The sequence below is a fragment of the Apodemus sylvaticus genome, chromosome 2 (assembly GCF_947179515.1).
Source record: "Apodemus sylvaticus chromosome 2, mApoSyl1.1, whole genome shotgun sequence".
In the NCBI taxonomy this organism is placed as follows: Eukaryota; Metazoa; Chordata; class Mammalia; order Rodentia; family Muridae; genus Apodemus; species Apodemus sylvaticus.
The window spans coordinates 184,875,018-184,896,236 of NC_067473.1; the positions used below are offsets into that span (position 1 = coordinate 184,875,018).

At 43.4% G+C, this 21,219-nt stretch overlaps 1 protein-coding gene across 8 annotated transcripts in view; it reads left to right on the plus strand.

Moving 5' to 3' along the window:
* Stk38l (serine/threonine kinase 38 like) overlaps positions 1 to 20,000 on the plus strand; it is a 55,779-nt gene extending 35,779 nt beyond the window's left edge. For all 8 annotated transcript variants that reach the window (XM_052175286.1, XM_052175287.1, XM_052175293.1 and 5 more), the window contains 11 exons: positions 6,698 to 6,820; positions 7,169 to 7,252; positions 8,085 to 8,208; positions 8,987 to 9,141; positions 9,477 to 9,579; positions 9,735 to 9,796; positions 12,464 to 12,581; positions 12,982 to 13,105; positions 14,172 to 14,267; positions 16,506 to 16,597; positions 16,700 to 20,000. In XM_052175286.1, coding sequence (XP_052031246.1) covers positions 6,698 to 6,820; positions 7,169 to 7,252; positions 8,085 to 8,208; positions 8,987 to 9,141; positions 9,477 to 9,579; positions 9,735 to 9,796; positions 12,464 to 12,581; positions 12,982 to 13,105; positions 14,172 to 14,267; positions 16,506 to 16,597; positions 16,700 to 16,827 — 1,209 coding nt within the window. In that variant the 3' untranslated portion in view covers positions 16,828 to 20,000. The remainder of the gene's footprint in view (positions 1 to 6,697; positions 6,821 to 7,168; positions 7,253 to 8,084; positions 8,209 to 8,986; positions 9,142 to 9,476; positions 9,580 to 9,734; positions 9,797 to 12,463; positions 12,582 to 12,981; positions 13,106 to 14,171; positions 14,268 to 16,505; positions 16,598 to 16,699) is intronic.
* The last annotated feature ends 1,219 nt before the right edge of the window (positions 20,001 to 21,219 follow it).

Genomic DNA, 21,219 nt, shown 5'->3' on the forward strand with positions numbered 1-21,219 from the left:
TTCTTACCTTGTTGCTTTCTTGGGTACCTTAGGAGGAAATAAATGGCCTTTGCCCTCAAGACCATACATTTGCTGAACACCATCCGCAGCATTATGGGTATTTGGGACAGGGTCCAGTGTTGGACACCATCCATCCGTCCATGCTAGTCTGGATGAGCAGGACAGGGTCAGGCAGTGGACACAATCCATTGATTCCTTCTTTTCACATTTTTTCCTGAATATTTTAAAACTCTTTACACTCTAATTAAGGTTCTCTTGCACCTCACTGATGACTGTCTTGAAATGGTTCCTTCCTTATGTCGCCCAGTTTTTCTGTACTCTGAAAACAAGTCTGGGGCTGGAGAGATGGCTCAGTGGTTAAGAGCACTGACTGCTCTACCAGAGTTCAAATCCCAGCAACCACATGGTGATTCACAACCATCCATAAAGAGATCTGATGTCCTCTTCTGGTGCATCTGAAGACAGCTATAGTGTACTTAGATATAATAATAAATAAACCTTAAAAAAAAAAAAAAGAACACAAGTCTGGCTTATCATCCTTCTTGCATGTTTTGGAGAGATGTCATGCCCTGCTCCCTGAAGTCTAGGGTGTTTGAGTGCTTGTTTACCAGTTGGTGGCACTGTTTGGGAAGGCTCTGGAGGTGTGGTCTTGCTGAGGAAGTTTGTTACTGAAGGTGGTCTCTGAGAGTTTAAAGACTTGAGCATTTCATGCTTGCTTTCTGCTTCCTGCTTATGGTTCAAACTGTCCTCTGCTTTCTGCTTCTTCTGCCACACCTTTCCCATCATCGTGGACTGACCTCTGGAGCTGAAAGCCCTAGCGCGCTCTCTGTGCCTTGACTGTGGTGTCCATCACTGTAGAAAAGTAGCTAAGGACTGCAGTGCAGGCTTCCTTACCAGTGGCTGTTTTTCTCTAGCCTTAGCTCCTGGCACCCCATCCAGCCCTGACTGGTACTGAGTTGCTGTGATTTTTCCCTGCTCATTTATGGCCCCTCTCACATGCTATTTCAGCTATTTGAAACTTTCTCCTCTGAACTCCAGTTATTCTTCAAGGAGCTTAGGTCTCACATCACTGGGAAATTCTAATCACTTAGCTACTTGTCCTACATTCTACCTAACAGTGTTTCTATCTTTGTGGTAGCCTTTAAATAAGGGACATCTTCCCAGAGACTAGAAGCTGTGTGTGTCTTACTGAGCTTCACATCCCAGATAAGGTAGAGGGTGAGGATGAACACTCTGGTAGTAAGTGAGAGTGGCCCCCTTGCCTTCAAGGACTCTCAGTGGGAAGGAGGGATTATTATTATCAGATGCTTTGGCAGGGGGCACACACATGCATGAAAACTTGTATACATTATAGGGGCTGCTAGTATAGTTCAGGATCGAGTGCTTGCATAGCTGTGGTTTGAATTCTAGGAGCTGCCACCCAATAAGTCAAAAATATGTAAACATTACAGAATATAGCAAACTTTGAAAATACACAGACCCAGTAAGGGACTCAGAAAAGACTTATGGGAGTTGTAGCAATTTATTTGAATCATTCTTGATTGGAAGAAGTCACTTCGTGTACGGCAGTAGTGACTGCATGCTGAAAGTGGTAAGGAAAGCTGAAGGCATGGAAAGCCAGCTTTAGATCAGTTACTAAAAAGAGCTTTATTTTCCAGATGAGAATGAGTTCTAACCCAGGCTTCCTGACCATTCAGTGGTCAGAAAGGAGCTTGAACTGAAGGCACTGACCAAGTGAGCTAACCTGCCCTGCAGCCAGCTGCCTTAGCTCTCTGCATCCTTCTAGCTGAGCTCTTAGGAAGGCTAGAAGGCAGACATACACTTAAAGTTACTGTTTATATAAAATTAATACATTTCGGGGGCTGGAGAGATGGCTCAGTGGTTAAGAGCACTGATTGCTCTTCCAAAGGTCCTGAGTTCAAATCCCAGCAACCACATGGTGGCTCACAACAATCTGTAATGAGATCTGACTCCCTCTTCTGGAGTGTCTGAGCTACAGTGTACTTACATATAATAAGTAAATAAAGCTTTAAAAAAAAAAAGAAATTCACTTAAAAAAATTAATACATTTCTTAAAACCCCATCTTCTCGTTAAATTTTATCGTGAGGCAGTAATTTAAGGGCTTCATCCTAGCTCATAGAGAAAGGTGAACACATCTTTTCCTTATATGTCCCATTAATATTGAAACTTCCTTTCTAACTAGTAATAATTGTGCTGATGTAGAAGTCTTTTTTTGTTTTGTGTTATTTGTGATGTCCCGGAACTCACTGTTAGAAATGTTAAACACCACTGGATCTTGAAGTCTAGGGAAAGGGCACCAAAACAGATGCCACGCTGAGCACAGTGGAGACTCCACACACTGAAAGGCAGCTTGCACTGTAGCAGGGCCATGTCTCAGGGGGAAAGGAAAGGAAAGAAAAAGGAGGAGGAAGAAACAGGTTTTTAAGGTTTGTTCCTCACACTTTATGTTAGTGAAGACCTGCCCATTTGTCAGATACCAAGAGCTCGGGATTACCCATGTCAGGTGACAGATTAGCCCATTGTGGCTAGTTTCCTGTTGTGCAAGAAGATCTGGAAGCCTGGAGTTTGTATAAATTGACCTGCTTTTAAAAATACAACCAAGTGATGAGAGGAGTACTTGGGAGTCAGGAACTGTCTGAGAAGGCCTGGCTTTGTGGTGCCCCCTGGTGGACATTAGTGATTATTAGATATTTTTTTATTTCCTTTATAGTCTCATTCATTCTCTCTCTCTCTCTCTCTCTCTCTCTCTCTCTCTCTCTCTCTCTCTCTCTCTCTCTCTCTCTCTCTCTCAAATGTTATCCACTTTCCACTTTTGCCCTCTGAAAACCCCCTTTACCACCCCCATCCCCTCCTCCTGATCACTAACCCACCCACTCCTGCTTCTCTGTCCTGGCATTCCCCTACACTGGCCCAAGGGCCTCTCCTCTCACTGATGTCCGACCAGGCCATCCTCTACTACCCATGTGGTTGGAGCCATGGGTCCCTCCATGTGTACCCTTTGGTTGATGGTTTAGTCCCTGGGAGCTCTGGGGAGTACTGGTTGGTTCATATTGTTGTTCTTTCTGTGGAGCTGCAAACCCCTTCAGCTCCTTGAGTCCTTTTTGTAGAAAATGTCAACTCATTTTGCTTCTAAAAGATGATGGCTCATAATATCTGTTTTTAAACATCCCATTTTTTTTTTCTGTAAAGTGCCTGTGTTTATTGTTAGGCCCTGTGCTAGGGCCTTGAAGATGTTGTATAGAAAAACAGCAAATTTTCTCACCCTTGGTGCTGAAACTATCAGTATAAGGGATTGGAATTTCTTGTTTCTTTAAAAAAAAAAAAGACGCCGGGCGGTGGTGGTGCCTGTCTATAATCCCAGCACTTTGGGAGGCAGAGGCAGACAGATTTCTGAGTTCGAGGCCAGCCTGGTCTATAGAGTGAGTTCCAGGACAGCCAGGGCTATACAGAGAAACCCTGTCTCTCAAAATAAATAAATAAATAAATAAATAAATAAATAAATAAATAAATAAATAATAAAAAAAGACTAAGTTTCTTAAGCAATGTGGATATGGAGTGCATGTGGTAGCTGGGGTCTCAGTCCAGCAGTACTGTCTACTGCTTACCTCCTTGTTGACCTAGAGCTCACTAACCAGGCTTGGCTGTGGAACCAGGCTTGGCTGTGGCCGACTGGCCTCAGAGGCGCACCTGTGCCTCCCTGGTGCTGAGCTTGTGTACATTCCGTCACGCCTGGCATTTAGATCTAGATTGTGGGTGTTCATCTAAGGAAGGTCTCTGTGTCTTTGAGGTAAGCACTTTACCGACTGAGTTACCTTCAAATGTAGTTTCTAATGAAAACTAATACCCTTAATTCATTCTATAATAGAAAATGGTCTGTGAAATAGTTCACAGTGTGCTGTGAAACCATTAAATTGTGACCATTACAACAAACAGTGGCCAAGACAAACTTGTTTGTGGAACCCTTTAATATCTCAAAACTTTGAAATACCCTTTCTGTTTTATAAACACCTTGACGTACTGCAGATTGAGATTCTTATCCATTTGAAAAGGAATGGAGTCTGTGATCTTAGCACTAGGGAGGGAGAGTGAGACTGATTCAAAACACAAGGTGAGAATATATATTACTTCAAGAATCATCAGAGTGGATGTTTATTAATGGAAAACCAAAATAAGTGATTTAAACTGCAGAAGACAGCCATGCAGCAGCAGGAGGGAGGGGGTCACAGAGCTAGCTTTAGGACACCCTCTGAGCAGACACAGCAAGTGCTTTCCATGGGCTTAAAACTTTAAAACTCCGCCATTGCTTTTTCACCCCTGGACTGCAGTACCCACTGCAGGGCTAAAATCACTGGGTAGATTTTCCTGGGCCCAGTGTTCTATAGGAAACGGTGTGACGTCCACTGCAGTCCCCCTTTGTTGTTGAGGGGCCGTGCCCTGGTAGACGGGAGCACCTATCAGATAACCAGTGACTCATTTTTGTTGTTGTTTTGGGTTTTGGTAGACTCTTGTCTAGATTGTAAGCACATTTTGTGAAACTGCACAGTAAGGTCTCTCCTGTTCAGATGAGACAGGTTTCTGTAGCTAAACAGAATTGTGCTATTCTGTAACCATGAAAAGGAAAACTTTTAAACCGTCTTTCATATTCTTATGTTCATCCATCACATGCAATTAAATTAAAACAAGCTTTTGTATTACCATGAGGGACACAGTGCTAGAGTGCCTCCAAGTACCTTCTAAAGAGAACTCCAGTTTGGGAACTTAAAGCAAGCTCCTTGTCAGAACTTCTACCCCCAAGCACGGAACAGCTGGTGGTAGGTTCCTGTAAGAGAAGAAAGCATGGACCACACTGTGCTGTGAGCTCCACCTTTGCCTTTATAATGATATAGATGTGTGATTTCAGCGTATTAAACTATTTAAAGGTAAAGTTTCCCCAACTCCAAGACAAGTGCAGTTTACTTTTTAAACTAGCTGCTAGATACGGATAGTTTGCTGTATCTTCATTTCCTTTATTATGTTGTTCTTACCCAGACACGCATGTACATGCATGTGCACACACACACACACACACACACATGAATGAAATTGTGGGCTAGAGAGATATAGCTCAGCAGTTAAGCACACTGGCTGCTCTTGCAGAGGGCTCAGGTTCAATTCATAACACTTCCATGGCAGCTTACAACCATTTGTAACTTGTCATTATAACAGACATTCATTTAGGCAAAATATCCACATGCATAAAATAAATTTAAAAGAAAATATTCAATGTACCTTCATTGAGCTGTGTGAATTCCTGACATAGTTTCTTGCTTGCTGCTTCCTCTGTTACAAGTGTTAGAATTCTGTTTTGGTGATGCCCAGACTTCTAATTAGATACCTAACCAGACCTCTAAAGTTACACAGACAGGAGCAGGATAGGGAGTGAATCAGCTGCGAACTGCATTGGGAGCCGTGTGTCTGAGAGGACAGCAGTGCTGTAATTTGTCACCTGAGCTCAGTCTGTGAGAGGCTGATGGGGCCACAGTACGTGAGGTGGAGTTGAATACCTTCAGTGACTTTCTTATTCCACTGTGTGCTGCCTCTCTGGGGAACTATCCCTGTGTCATGAACTTGAATTTTATTAGATGAGAGGTCAGTGAGGTTAGGACAAGAAAATGAATGACACCAATGCAACATTTAAAAATGTTGCTAATTAATAATTCTTATTTTGTTATCTTTGTTGAGTCATTATTGCTGTGGGGTTTCTGACTTGGAGGATTTAGGGGGTTGGTTGGTTTGTGGGGTTTGGTTTGTTTTTGAACTGGGAATCACAGAGATCCATCTGCCTCCCTTCCTGAGTGAGTGCTGGGATTGAAGGCGTGTGCCATCAGGCCTAGTTATTTTTGGAATTTTATGTCTTTAGAACGTTATATTAAGTTAAGCTGTTTGCTGAATTTTATGCAAGAATCAGTTTTACTCTAAGTAACTCTCCATGGAAACGCTGCTGTTTCATGACTTTCAAGTTGTGGGTTTCAGTAGCTGTGATGGCACCTGCAAAAGTAAAGAGTTGGAGATTTCCTGACAGATTAAAAATGAATGACAGAAGAATCAGAGCCCTGGTGCTGTAATCTCAGCACTCACGACCTAGGACAGGAGGCAGGCGTGAGTACTCAGTGAGGTTTGTTTCAAAAATAAATAAGCAAGCCCATGTCAGAGTACATACACACACGTCAGAGTGTTCCTCTTGTTTGTGTTTCTAGGGTTTATTTCTGTGAGTTCAGTCACCACTCAGAAGGCAGTGATATACATTTATAGTTAACTACTGAAGACATTATAGTCCGTAAAGTCTACTTCTGAGGGCACAGAATGTTTTCTTAAGACTTTTAAATTCTTCCCTTGCTTAATAAATAAATTCTTGTTTTAGGAAAATAGGTTATTGACAAACATGTAATAATTAAGACATACCTCTATTCGTTTATTTAAAATTATTTGTGTGGGGGTGTGGATCTGTGCGTGAGAGTGCAATGCTTGAAGGGGCCAGAGTGCGCTGGAGGTAAGCGTGGGTGCTGGGCGCCCAGCTTGTGTGTTCTGCAAGAGCACCACACATCTTAGCCTCCGAGCCATCTCCAGCCACCAGCATTGCACAGACCTTTGAAACAGCCTGTTTTAAAATCATCTTTTCAAATTCTTGTTTGATAGAAAAAGTTACGCCGATCACAGCATGCTCGTAAAGAAACAGAGTTCTTACGCCTTAAGAGGACCAGACTTGGTCTAGATGACTTTGAGTCTCTGAAGGTGATAGGAAGAGGAGCTTTCGGAGAGGTGAGCTGCTTTGTTCAAGTCACCACTGTTGAAAGTAGATGCTGTAAGATGTTTAAATGTAGTTACTAGGCTCTGGGATCATAAGTCAGTTGGTAAGCATGCTTGCCTAGTATCCACAAAGCCCTGCATCTGACTCAGCACCACAGAGCCAGGTGTAATGGCATACCTGAGGCAGGAGGATCAGAAGTCCAAGCACATCCTCAACTACATAATAAAAAGCTCAAGACCGGCTGGGAATACACCAGAGTGTATCTAGGTGTAATTTCTTTGATATTATATCACTGGTAAATTCCATGGTTCAGCAAAGGAAACTCCTCCACTGTTCCAGCATTTATGTTTGTGTTCTAGGTGCGGCTGGTCCAGAAGAAGGACACGGGGCACATCTATGCCATGAAGATCCTGAGGAAAGCTGACATGCTTGAGAAAGAGCAGGTGTGTCTCACCACATGTGCAGCACCAAGGGCCTCCTGTGGCAAGGGCTCAGAGTAGTGTTAATGTTGAGAATGTTAAAAAGAAATCCAGTGTGCTAGGTAATTACTAAACTTGATAGTCTATTTAGTGTTTTCAATTCTTAGATTTAAATTTCAGTATCTTCTACTTTATAATCTCTGTGTTAGTTTGCTCAGTTGCTATTAGAAAACAACACAGGGTGGAGGCTGTAAGCACAGAAGCCTTTGCCTGGTGGTGGTTCCATTCAAAATCAACAAGTGCCCTAGGTTTCAGTTTCTTCTTCTTCTTCTTCTTTTTTTTTTTTTTTAAAGATTTATTTATTGTAATATGTAAACACACTGTAGCTGTCTTCTGACACCCCAGAAGAGGGAATCAGATCTCATTATGGATGGTTGTAAGCCACCATGTAGTTGCTGGGGTTTGAACTCAGGGCCTTTGGAAGAACAGTCAATGCTCTTAACCACTGAGCCATCATCTCTCCAGCCCCTAGGTTTTAGTTTCTAATGGTTGCTTTCTTCTTTGGTGACTGCAGGAAGGGCAGGCACAGGAGCATTCCTGATGCCTCTTCCTAGAAGACCTCTAGTCCCGTCACATAGCAAATAAGAATCTGCTGCCTTTACAGAGTTACAAAATCCATTCACCCTCGAGGCTTAAAGAGAAAGCTAAAACAAACTGCTCCTTGGTTTTGCATATTTAATAAGAACATGAACATCTGTATGTTTCAGTCCTTTCTAAAACTACAGATTTCCTACATGACCCTTAGGCATGGATAATTGGAAGAGGTCTATTATCTCTTCAAAATATATTCATCTAGGTGGCTCATATCAGAGCAGAAAGAGACATTTTGGTGGAAGCAGATGGAGCCTGGGTGGTGAAGATGTTCTACAGTTTTCAGGACAAACGGAATCTCTATCTCATCATGGAATTTCTTCCTGGAGGTAAATAGTGGCAAGACAGACTTGAGCTCATCTACAGATTAGTAAGTTCATCTGCACATGTAGCAATAACGTCAGCTAGTTTGACCATTGAATTTTATACCTAAGCATTGTTTTTCGGTATTTACTTTCAGAATAATGGCAGATGATTTGGCTAAAAATCATGTGATTTTGAAGGACTATTCAGTTGACATGTTAAGTACTGTCATTCTGTGCTCATGGTAGCCCATGTACTGTAAAGTACATACAGTAACCCTGTATACAGAACGGAAAGACAAGATGCTGGTTTCTAGGCGTACTTGTTCATTCTTCATGTTTCTGAACGGCAGCTCTGCTCCCGATAGCTCTACGTGCTCCCCACTGTACCCATGGCATGCATTTTGCAGGGTGTTTGCAGGTACTGGGCATATTATAAAACTGAAAATCTGACATAGTCTATACATACAAGAACATATAGAAGAGCCATAATACCAGTACTAAGTTTCCAAGCACAATAACTAAAATTCATAAAAAAAATGGATCTGAGACTGAGGCTTCAGAGTTCCTTGTCTCGCCCAGTGAAGGTTAAAGCTGTAGGCACCTGCCAGTGAGCCCTGCAGAGGCAGCTTTGCTAAGGAGTATGTTAGGACAGAGTGGGTGGGCACAGGAGGATGAGATGTTCAAGGTCACTCTTAGCTGCTTTATGAGTTCCAAGTCATCCCAGGCTACCCAAGGCCCTAGCTCAAAAACAAACAACAGGCGTAGTCTCTGTTTTCATAAGGTGGTACTTTGTCTTTCTCAGGTGACATGATGACCTTGCTGATGAAGAAGGACACCTTAACAGAAGAGGAGACACAGTTCTACATCTCAGAGACTGTCTTGGCGATCGACGCAATTCACCAGCTGGGCTTCATCCACCGGGACATTAAGCCAGACAACCTTTTACTGGATGCCAAGGCATGTGAGGAGCAGAGAGAGCCCTGGGCTTTGGTTGGGCCGTGCAGTGCTGCCAGGGTCCTGGCTGCAGATCATAGCTGAGGTTTAGGTTCTTGTGGGTTAATGAAGTTTTTTCTTAGAAAGTGACCATCATGGAGAAATTGGCTTTTAAAAACTCTGTTTTCCCTTTGTAAAAAAGAAAAAAATCCTCAAATATGCATAATCTCACATTCAGCTATGTGTAGTGTTCTAAGTAATGATTTTTATAATAACTTCATTAAAGATTTATAGGAAATTTTTGTTGTTGTTTTGAGAGTTAACATAATTTGTCTTACTAGAATTTGTTGTTGTTTTAGGGACATGTAAAATTATCTGATTTTGGTTTGTGCACTGGGTTAAAGAAAGCTCACAGAACTGAATTCTACAGAAATCTCACACACAACCCACCAAGCGACTTCTGTAAGTTTGCATTTGCTCATTGGTTGAAACTTTGTAGTTTTGAAACTTTGGTTGTGTGAGAACGGGAGGCTCCCTTCTCCCTGAGCTGCGGGAAGTTTAGATGTAGGTGTGGTCAGTTTCCCCCTCTGGTTACACTTGTGTCTTGTTGAAATTAGCATTTCAGAACATGAACTCGAAGCGGAAAGCAGAGACATGGAAGAAGAACAGGAGACAGCTGGTGAGTTTGTCAAGAGTGCTGTACCCTGGCCCAGAAGATAGCGCGTCTCTGATTCAGTACACTGACTGGTGCAGGCTGAGTGCAGTGGGTGGGCCCTGCTTGACTCTGGGTCAGACCTAGGGTCACTGAAGGTCAATGGGACAGTGACTCTAGATCACACTTTCTCCCATCACAGAAGATTAAAGACTCAGACATTGTGGGACTCAGCATGTTTTGTTAAGTGAGAAACTGAAGAAAAGTGAGAGAAACTTGGAGGGAGTTGGGAGGAGGCGCTGGTGCTGGTGGTGGAAGAGGAAGAGGAGGAGGAGGTGCTGGTGGTGGTGTTGTCCTTAGAAAAGGCTGTTAAAATTCCTCATTTAAGGATCTTTTAGGGCTGTGGCAGAAACTGAAAAAGGCTGAAGTGGTTGCTGAGACAGGCCAGTTCTCTGGGCTGTCCCGGGCTGAGCCAGGTGAGGACCCACACTATGTGTTCCCCTGGCCAACTAGGCAGATGAGCATGAACGTCACACTCTGTTCACCCATTTAGTTGTGGTCTGAGCCCTCTGGTGGTGTCTGACTCCAGCTTTCTTAGTTACTGCCCATGATTGTCTGTCAGCTGTTAGGCACTTGCCCGGCCTGCCGTCCTCTACCTTGCAGATGGCTCAGGTTAACTACACTAAGCTGTTCTCACAGCCACAGGCAAGAAACTGTAGCTACATGTGGTTCACTGTCAGTGGGATGTCTGGGGTTTTCTTGGAAGTAGTCTCTGTGAGTTAGCAACCTTAGAAGCAAACATAGAAGAGTAGCGGAGCCTCACCGACATTCCCAAGGACACAGTGTCATGGAGCTGCAGGTACCCCCAGCACTGGCCTTTTCTTCAGATCCTACGTCTGTTACCAGGTCCTCTTGGTATCTTTTGGTTTTTTTTTCTTTTTTTGTTTTGTTTTGTTTGTTTTGTTTTGTTTTGTTTTTCGAGACAGGGTTTCTCTGTGTAGCCCTGGCTGTCCTGGAACTCACTCTGTAGACCAGGCTGGCCTGGAACTCAGAAATCCTCCTGCCTCTGCCTCCCAGAGTGCTGGGATTACAGGCGTGCGCCACCACCGCCCGGCATCCTCTTGGTATCTTAACCAGCTGAAATCTGTGATTCTTATTCTGGTGTTTGTGATTCGGCTGGTTTAACTCAAACCTTCCTTTGACTCCTGTCTGTTTCCACTGTGGCCCTTCCCCTTACTTCTACAGAGACCCACAGAAGAACAGCTCTACTTTTGTAGCCAGTGTTCTCCTTGCCCTGCTGTGCACTTAACTGCTCTTCCTACAGCACCAGTCTGTACAGTTAATCAAGGGAACAGGAAGCCTGGGGTGTGGAACAGTGTTAGCAGGCAAGCCAGCCCCTTAGGGTTGAATTTCAGGGCCGTTTCTCACCCTGTGCCATTTCCCTCTGGGCTTTAATGAATATAAGAACTGCTTCCTTCCTCTTTGCATTTCTGTAGTTAACCCGGATGTGAACATTTATGATTAGGAAAGTGGCTTTGACTTGTTTTCCTAGTTTCTCATACAATGCCTAGCGTGTGCAGACACCTTTGTCAGTATTTCTTCAGTTCAAGGAAACAATGAAGAAGCTGCCAACTTCCCATTCCCCTGGGAGCACGCTAGACTGAGAGGCAGCAGCAGTCTGGCGCCTCCAGCACAATTAAATATACCTTTTGCATTTTTGAACTCATTTGCCAAGTAGTGACAACCTTCATTTTCTAGTAAACTTTCAGAGATTTAGAAATGTGCTTAGCTGTGCATTAAGAAAAACATTCTATTTTTAAATCAGATTTTACATTTGAGAAAAATATTGCAGACATGCTATTTTTAAAGGGGAAGAAGTGAATACTGTTTAAAAACACGTTGCTCACCCGTAATCCCACGAGACTGAGGCAGGGGCATCCTGAGTTTTGAAACCGTATTTTAAAAGTAAATAAAAACACAGCAGAGGATTTCTCCCACTAACAGAGCGTTCTGTGCAGCAGCTTCTACCTGTGTGTGCACAGGGACTCTTCTGTTGGCTGAGGGTCATCGGCTCCCAAGGGAAAAGCACAGGTGAGTTCATTGATGTTCGGTGCAGGAAATTCCTTCAGCCACCAACTGCCAGTCTTGAGGTCCTCCAGGTCCTTGAAATGACAATCTGCTGTCACAGGTGTCCACTGGTTCCTAGAATGGTGTCCCTCCTTGAGAGCTGCTGTCTGTAAGGAGTCATTTTTTAGGATCTGATGTGGATCAAGAAGGAGCATTCAGACAGCTCCTGCTGAGATGCCTGGAACTAAGTTACAAGGAGGGGTCTCTAGCTTACAGAGCCTGTTCCTTTTCTTGTTTTATCCTCAGACTGAGCTGTTGTAGGTTCTCTCACCTAGATCTTTGGTAAGCAGTGCTGGGTTCCGAGAGCCCAGAAGCTCATAAGTAGTGAGCAGAGACGTCAGGCCCACCGGACTCAGCCTTTTATTTCCTCTGGGCCTCTCCTGGGGCCAAGGTCCTGTGTTGTATGCATAGTGCCTGGCTCAGCCTCTGTCAGCTTTACATGTAGCACACAGTCACCTATGACTGAAAACTTGCTTCCTCTGTCCAGTGCCTCCTGTAGTCAGCCACACTCAGAGGTTTTATAAGTGGCTCAGAATGCCGGGTTGACACACTGCTGCTTTTTTGCAGGCTTACTCCACAGTCGGAACACCAGACTACATTGCTCCAGAAGTGTTCATGCAGACTGGCTACAACAAGCTCTGTGACTGGTGGTCCTTGGGAGTGATTATGTATGAGATGCTGATAGGTAGGTTCTGATTTTATGATGGTACACATCTTTTGGTGCCATTGTTTGAACATATTACAGCTATTAAAGACAAATAAAGCACAGTCATTTTGAACCTATATCTCACGTTTATCAGAGTTAAATACATAGTGATAAATACCCAGTAAACTGCCCAGGGATCTTGTGGTAGGAGGCAGTTATTAGCTTAGCTTCCTTTATCAAGTGGGAAATTCAGGGCTCAGATACAGTGAAGTAGGGTTTTAAATTCATATGGACTTTATTAGTAATTTTATAGTAAGTTGATGCCTGCAATGTTGCTTTAGAGCACACAGGGCTATTTCGTTTCTTGTGGCACATACTGTATGTAGGTCTGCTTGAATTGATCAAAAAGCTGATAAATTGTTGATTCTCTGATGCCCAGGCTTTCCACCTTTCTGCTCCGAGACACCTCAAGAAACTTACAGAAAAGTTATGAGCTGGAAGGAGACACTGGCATTTCCTCCTGAAGTGCCCGTCTCTGAGAAAGCCAAGGACTTGATTCTCAGGTCAGTGGCTCTTCAAACCTGACAAATGCACGAATGGTCAGTGTCTCAGAGGCAGGGGAGGTCTAGGGGGAAAACACCACTGATTCGATTAGTCAAAGGGGTCAGTGTAAAGAAAGGTTTTACAAAATTCAAACTCTAAAAATAAAGATTTTGTTTATTTTTATATGTAAGTATGTGGGTACCCTTTGCCCATGGGGGCCAGAAGATCCCTTAGAGCTGAAGTTGCATAGTTGTGAGCCACCCAGCATGGGTGCTAGGAATTGAACCCAGACCCTCAAAATGCAAGCACTTTAAAAGAAGTTTGTGGGAAGATGGTGTTCAAAAGAGAGAAGAGATCTTGTTGGACTTCCTGGTGATATTATTAGCAAAGTGTCACTCCTGTTAGATTGCAAGGACTCAGTGCATCAGAGAGAAAGGGAGAATCAATGGTCAGGAGCTCTTGTTATAGAAGTGCACAGGACCTCAAGTGGAAGCCTGCTGAGTTGTGACGGCCCTTGGGAATGGCCAGCCGGCAGCATGTGGAATGAAATTGTTAAGCTGGCCATGACCTTTGACCCAGCAGTCTCACTTTTAATTGGACATATAACCGTGTAGGGGTAAAGAGTTAGGTATATTTCTTATGTTATTTCAGCTGTGAAAAATTGAAACTTGTATAAGTCTCCAGCAGTAGCAGTGGATAGAAGAGTCTGATATCTCTGTATGCAGATCTCAAAAAGTTTCCTCACAGGAAAATATTGAGCAGCATTACAAAATGTTCTTAGTATAGTCAGTGAAGGAAAGGTCGTAAAATAATTATTATTGTGTTAACAATATTATTACATTTTATTATTGAATTACTAGTTAATATTATTACATTACTATTACATTACTATTATTATAAGATGAAAAGTAGCTTTGGAATGTTTGCCAGTTATCTTTAAAGGTTTATGGGTAATTTGTACTTTCTCTGTATTTCCCACAGTAGCTTCAATATGTAAATTAAAATGCTTTCTAAAAACATTCAAAGTAATAACAATTAGAGTGTTTAAGGTGAAAAGTGTGGTTGGTAATTGGTTTTCCTTTCTAGATTTTGTACTGATTCTGAAAACAGAATTGGGAATGGTGGTGTGGAAGAGATCAAAGGTCATCCGTTCTTTGAGGGTGTAGACTGGGGGCACATAAGGTACGTTCTGCACCCTGAGATAACAGACACCAACTTCTGGATTTGGTGGTTAGTGCACTTCTGTTTCTTCTAGACTCGTGGTTCTCAACCTGATGATCATGACCCCTTTGTGAATTGAATGACCCTTTCACAGCAGCCACCTGAGACCATCGTAAAACACAGATTTCTGTTGTGATTCCTAACAGTAGCAAAATCACAGTTATGAAGTAGCAACATAAATAATTTTATGGTTGAGGGGTCACTACCCCCTGAGGAACTGTGTTAAAGGGTCACAGCGTTAGGAAGGTTGAGAACCACCCTTAGACTAAGCGCAAGAGGTAGTCTGCCGCCTCTGAGAAGTCACTGCCTCTGCAGCTTCTCTGTGTCTTCCCTAGAGGTCACACTGTGTGCCTAGTACTTCCCACTGTGTGCCCAGTACTTTCATGAGCCTGTCCTATGCATCTCTCATCTCACCCCGAGGCACTGTTAATGTCCGTCTCATAGGGTCTGAGCTAGAGTTTCTAGACAGAGCATGCTGCTTCCATAGCAGTCGAAGAGCAGAGTGTGGCTGCCTAAACTCACTGCTAGTTAGGACCGGAAAGGTGGGTGACAGAAGCCCAGGGCCCCCCAAAAAAGCCGGGCAGTGGTGGCGCACGCCTGTAATCCCAGCACTCTGGGAGGCAGAGGCAGGTGGATTTCTGAGTTCGAGGCCAGCCTGGTCTACAGAGTGCATTCCAGGACAGCCAGGGCTACACAGAGAAACCCTGTCTCGAAAAAACTAAATCCAAAAAACCAAAAAAATAAAAATAAAAATAGGCCCAGGGCCCGCTGCTCTCTCCACTCAACTGAGTATTCTTGTACAAGCATGGACAGTATAGGCCTTTTCATAACCTGGTATGCTTAGTACCTAAGAGATTCTTTAAGTATTTGTTGAAAAACTAAAAAGCCTCAGGGCTGGAGAGATGGCTGAGAGGTTAAGAATACGGGCTGCTTTTCTAGAGGTTCTGAGTTCAATCCATGGCAACCTCATGGTGGCTTATAACCATCTATAATGAGATCTGATGCCCTCTTCTGGGTATGTAGGCATACAGGTAGGCAGAACACTCTGTGCATAGTAAACAAATCTTTTTTTTAAAGAAATATTAAAAAAAATTTTTTTTAAGGCTGATAAGGGGCTGTTAGAGTGACTCAGCAGGAAAAGACAGATAATCTTGAGTTCAATTCCTGGGTCCTCCAAGGTAGAAAAAGAGAACCAGTTCCTGAATGTGGCCCTCTGACCTGTACATTTGTGATATGGTGTGGTGTGCCTGTGTACATTTAATAAGTAAATACATAAATATATTTTAAAAGGCTTTTGTTTGGGGGGAATTGTTGTTGGCTTTTGTTTTCGGTTTTTATTGTTGTTTGGGTTCCACTGTGTAGCCCAGGCTATCCTGGAACTCACTATGTAGATCAGGTTCTGCCTGTCTCTGCCCTGAGTGCTGCAATTAAAGGTGCGCAACATCACAGCACGGCCACTTTAAAAGTTTTAAATGACATTTTAACTATTTTTATAGTTAAATATTTTTAGCATAAAAATGCATTTTTGTCAATAGATTTTTTTTTAACCTAACCTCTTTGGTCCTTGTAAAGTGTATGTGACTGACAAACTTTGCATCCAGATTTTACCACAAATGCATGGCCCCTCCCTTTTCGTAGATGTCTTGGTATTTACTAATCTTCACTGGCATTCTAGCCCTAAGTCACTTAGATAGATCTGACCTCCCTGCCTCCCACTTTTCAGTAAAATACCTTCTCTGTTCACCTAAAAAATAAACAGAGCATGAAGGGCTGGGCCTGGAGCTCGGTGGCAGGGGCGTGCCTAGCTCTGCTCTGTGCCCAGTACTGGAGGGAAAGCAGGAGAAAGTCTTTCTGTGAAACTTCCAAGTAGATGAAAACATTTTAGTAAAAAAATGACACTCAACCATCTTGACACCCACTTAGCTATGTTCAGAGCCACAGCTTGGGTTTCCTGTCCTGTGCTGCAGTGGGCAAGACTTTCCTGGAGTGGTTTGTCGGAGAGTTAGAGTTGAAGATGATGATCACAATCGCATACAGTGTGACCTCCAGGGAAGACACACTGAGAAGCTGCAGAGGCAGTGACTTCTCAAAGGCGGCAGCACTGCCTCTTGTGCTTAGTTAACTAAGGGTGGTTCTCAACCTTCCTGACGCTGCAACCCTGAACACAGTTCCTCATGGCTGCCGAATTGCCTTTTGCAGGGAAAGACCAGCAGCTATCCCTATAGAAATCCGGAGTATAGATGACACCTCAAACTTTGATGACTTCCCTGAGTCTGATATCTTACAGCCAGGTAAGAGGTTCACAAGCATATCCACACTGCAGTCACCGTGAGGGGACGGACACATAGCCAGTGAAGTCCCTTTGTCCTTAGTTGCCTTTCTTCTCTTTTTAGTGCCGAATACCACAGAGCCCGACTACAAATCCAAAGACTGGGTTTTTCTCAATTACACCTACAAAAGGTTTGAAGGGCTGACCCAGAGAGGCTCCATCCCCACATACATGAAAGCTGGGAAGTTATGATGTTCAAGTCGCCCACAGCCAGAACTCAGGCAGCTGCCTCCCCAGGCTGACCAGGCGCTCCAGGACGGTGCTGCTCCAGCCAGAGGAACGACTACAGCTTGGGAATCTGAGGCTGCTACGGCTATGGGAATTGCTCTGCTTTTTTTTTTTTTTTTTTTTTGTATTAACTTTATCATACAAAGGTACTGGAACAAAAGGAACGGACATTCCCTCCTAACTGCACTGCCTACGTGCATGTTGAGAGGTCAATCCTGTCCACGTGCTGCGCTTCTGATTGCAACACTAATCCAGCCAGAACTGCATAGCACTGACGGCCCTGTGGCAGCCTGAGGTTGCTCTTAGTGTCCCTGCTTCACTGTAGAGCCCATGGGTCTAGAATCAGTGAAAAGCCATCTTCTGTAGCTGCTGTTAGAACATTTGTGCCGTTGGTTTGGCATTGTAGGCTCTACATGAAGACAGTCTCTGCCCGGCGGCTCCAAGGAACTTCAGGACACTGACTCCGACATTAGCATTTCCCGTTGATCCCTCATGCAGACCCCAGACCCCGTGGTAAGGAAGATGAGCTTCTGTCAGGGTGAGGACATCTCTCACCTTCACTCCAGCATCTCCAAGCCTGACAGTGCTGAGAGATAGTGGCGGTTGATGTGCACACAGGGAGATGGACCCGAGTCATTGTCAGCTACTCCATTTCTAACAAGAGGGCGTAGCATTGTTTTAGTTGGAGGATGGTGAGCTGAGTTTCAGAAATGACCATGAAAGCTGCTTGTAGAACCTAGTGTGTTTTTATTAAACTATTTTTTTAAATGTCAAACTTCTGATCAAGTCAATGGACACTGTGGAGAGCAGAGTGGGACTCACTGTGGCTTTCTGCAGAGGTGGTACATGTCATGCTGGTGACCCTTTGTTCCCTCGATAGCACTAGTGCCATTGTTTTCCAATGAACCAAAGATCCTGGACAGTGGCTGTCAGCAGAGAGTGAAGCTCTGCTCTACAGGGACGCTGTGCTCCCTGTGACAGACCTTTGACAGAGGCCAGCCCTGTTCACTGTTAGCTCATCACTGTGCTTCAAGCCCATAATGAAATAAAGGAAGTGGGTGTGGGCTGGGAGGATGTGAATGGAGAACAGGCAGAAAAGTCAAAACCAGATTATTGGGGTGTTTCCTCAAGGATTACGTCATCTTTTCTCACTTAGCATTTTGATTCTGAAACAACTTTCTGAAGAGATGTAGTTTTGTGAGTTGTAGTTGTAGTAACTTCTCAGGGAGTGGCTAATGTTTATCATCTGTGATGTGATGCAGTGAGGCTTTATGGGAAGAATGTCTCTCCTGATGGGACTTGTGACTTCTTTTTTCATGACGGCCATCAGCTCCTGATGTATTTTGGGGAGTCCTTTAAAGCCACCCAGTGTGTCCCTAATTTCCTGCTGAGTCTGGCAATCAGCACCACCTTTTGACATATTGGCTCAACTGTAACCTGATCAACCCTATGCTGAGTATTTGGAGAAAGCACTGAAAATGGTGGACAAGCCTCCCTGAAGACTTTAGCTGCCTTAATATCTGCAGGGTATATGAGCTTCTCTAAGTTGTCTGTTTCAAGGGTGCTTTAGCAGCAGAGACCCCTGGCTGTAGGAATCCAACCTTTTCTTTTAGAATAGGATTTTCCTAGTATGAGGGTTTTTTTCCTAGTATGAGGTTGGATAGGAGACCTTGCCAAATTCTCTAGCTCAGGTGTGATAACTACCTAACCTAGGGTGGATGCTGTCAAGTCCAGGTAACTGGGGTAGGTTGAGATTGGTATAAAGAAGAATTACCGAGCTTATGTTTCCATGAGGTAGGGACCAAACACTTGGTCTGATCTTCTGATGTGGTTGTCAAAGCCTGAGAGGCAGGTTTCCTGAGGTGGAGAGGCATTTCGGGAAGTTTGCTTTGTTGGTTGCCTCCTCCCCTGGCATTATCATGGCTACCCACTCTTCCAGAATCTCTCATGAAGTGTTGCCTAAGCCAGTGTAGATGCCCCTAAAGACTATGTCTGCCTATCAAAGCAAAACTATGAGGCATGGAGCAAATTACACAAATAATTTGCAGAGATCCCTGAGACAGACTTTTTTCCATTATACATTTCCCATCTTTTAGGTGAATAATGTAATTTAAGTGATAAAACCCTGTCTTAACCGCGCATAGTGACATTTTCTCTTAATCTCTCTCTATTTTGGTTTTGTTTTTTTGTTTGTTTGTTTTGTTTTGTTTTGTTTTGTTTTTTTGATGTGGTTTTTCGAGACAGGGTTTCTCTGTGTAGCCCTGGCTGTCCTGGAGCTCACTTTGTAGACCAGGCTGGCCTCGAATTCAGAAATCTGCCTGCCTCTGCCTCCCAGAGCGCTGGGATTACAGTTGTGCGCCACCACCGCCCAGCTTAATCTCTATTTTGAATCAAGGGATGTTTTATTATAAAAGGTGGTTTGGGTTTTTCTAAGGATTCAGAGAATGTGTATAATTCAGATGTATTGGTTTCCTGATTGAATAGAGACTTGTATTTTTTCATTAAAACCTTTGTGTTGAACCAGTTATTAACAGCTAAGTCTGCAGGTGTATGAAACCCTGGGCTGTCCAAAGTAAGGTGTGACCATTAGCCATAGGTGGCCAGTCATCTGTGTGCTGAAAATGCCAACTATGGAATAGTAAATACATTCTTTGGTTGCTAAGGCTTAAGATGGGGCTCCTTTATTCCCATACTAGCATAGCTCTTAAACACACCCATAACTCTGTGCAAGCTGTACATTTAAAATATCTGGAAGCATACTTTGTTTCGGTGTTGAGAAGCTAATCCACCAGTCAGGCTCTGCCAGCAGGAGAGAGAGCTAGCCCCCTATCTTTTGGCAGTCTACAAATAAGTTACTTGAGGGTCAGAAAAGGGTCCTTGGCACATCCTCTCTTTGAATTGTTAAAATTCGGAAAAGTCAAAAGCAACTGTTTTGCTATGATCATGATTATTTCTTTTTTTATTTCAAAATTATTTTCTCTGTAGAAGTGCACTTATTTCTGAAAAATCTTAAAGAAGCCAACACTTAAATACAAGACACTTGAGATTACTAGAAATATTTTAGATTTTTATTACAAAATGTGAGGAGATGAAGGAATAAAGTAATAGAAGTGTATTGTAGTTATTTTTTTTTTAAAGCAATATAATCTAGCAGTTGTCCAGAACCACCAGGCTTCTGAGCCATCCAGCGTTTCGAAGACTGTTGGGCAGGGGCATTGAGAGCCCCTTCACCCACGGCACAACGAGAATAAAGCCACGTTTACAAAAACTCTGTTGGTGGGGTGTTTGTTTTGTTTGTTGTTCGGTTTCAGATTGGTGTTGTCCAAAACTTAAATACTATATTGTAAGTACAATTTCCAAATATCTATTATACCTGAAGATCACATCACGAAAAGATTAAAGTATTTGAAGTTTTGAATCAAGACAGTTGAACAAGTTTAGGTTTAAAATTGTTTGGATCCATAACTGAAAACATACACCTTTGTTAAGTCGTCATTTTAGGTACTTATATGCAGCCCTCCAGTGAGACAGAACCCAAAGGTATCTGTAAACTGAAGGTACTCACAAGAGTTCAGAGAAAAGATTGACTCAGCTACCACCCACCGTGTCCCTTCCTGTGCAGGTCACAACCAGGACTTGCCAGAGAAAGCCAGGCAAAATCCCCTGGAACCCAACAGCGTGTGCTGTGGTAAGAACAGTGGGAACACAAGGTTGGAATCTGAAGAGAGCAAACTTGCAGGCTCTTAAATCCAACTGTCAGAAATGTCTAGTGAAACAACTTACATTCATAAGCATGACTTCACTTACATGATATATTGTCTGTAAAGAGATGGAATCACCAGAACACAGGATGTTGCCCTGAAGCTGTCCCATGAACACACTTTGCTCCCAGTGTCTTCTCTGCCACACCTCCCTGTCTTAGGCCAAACCCAAACCCATGTTTTATGAAGCCCATAGTGGATCTGTCCATCTAGATCCACTGAGGGTTTGTGCTTCCATTTCTCCACACAACTCTCTCATTCACAAACCTACTGCACAAGCCCAGGAGTCTTTCCCAGAATTTCTTTCCTGGACTTTTTCTGGAGGCAGAGAAGGCAAAGGCCATCTGAAGAATCATTAGTATAATCATTTGTATTCAACCTCTTGGGAATTAGTTCTAATGCTTTGTCTTAATTTGGCTCTAAAAGCCCTGCTTTCACACCTGAGGGTCCCTGTCCCCCAGCAGGCTTAGCTTGATAATAAGGAATTGTCATACAGCCAATGGCTGGGTGGGAGATGGAGGCTCAACTTTTAGATTGCTAGGGCAAGGGACAGAGAGGGAGGGGAGGAAGAAGAGGAAGATCACTGTGAGGGATC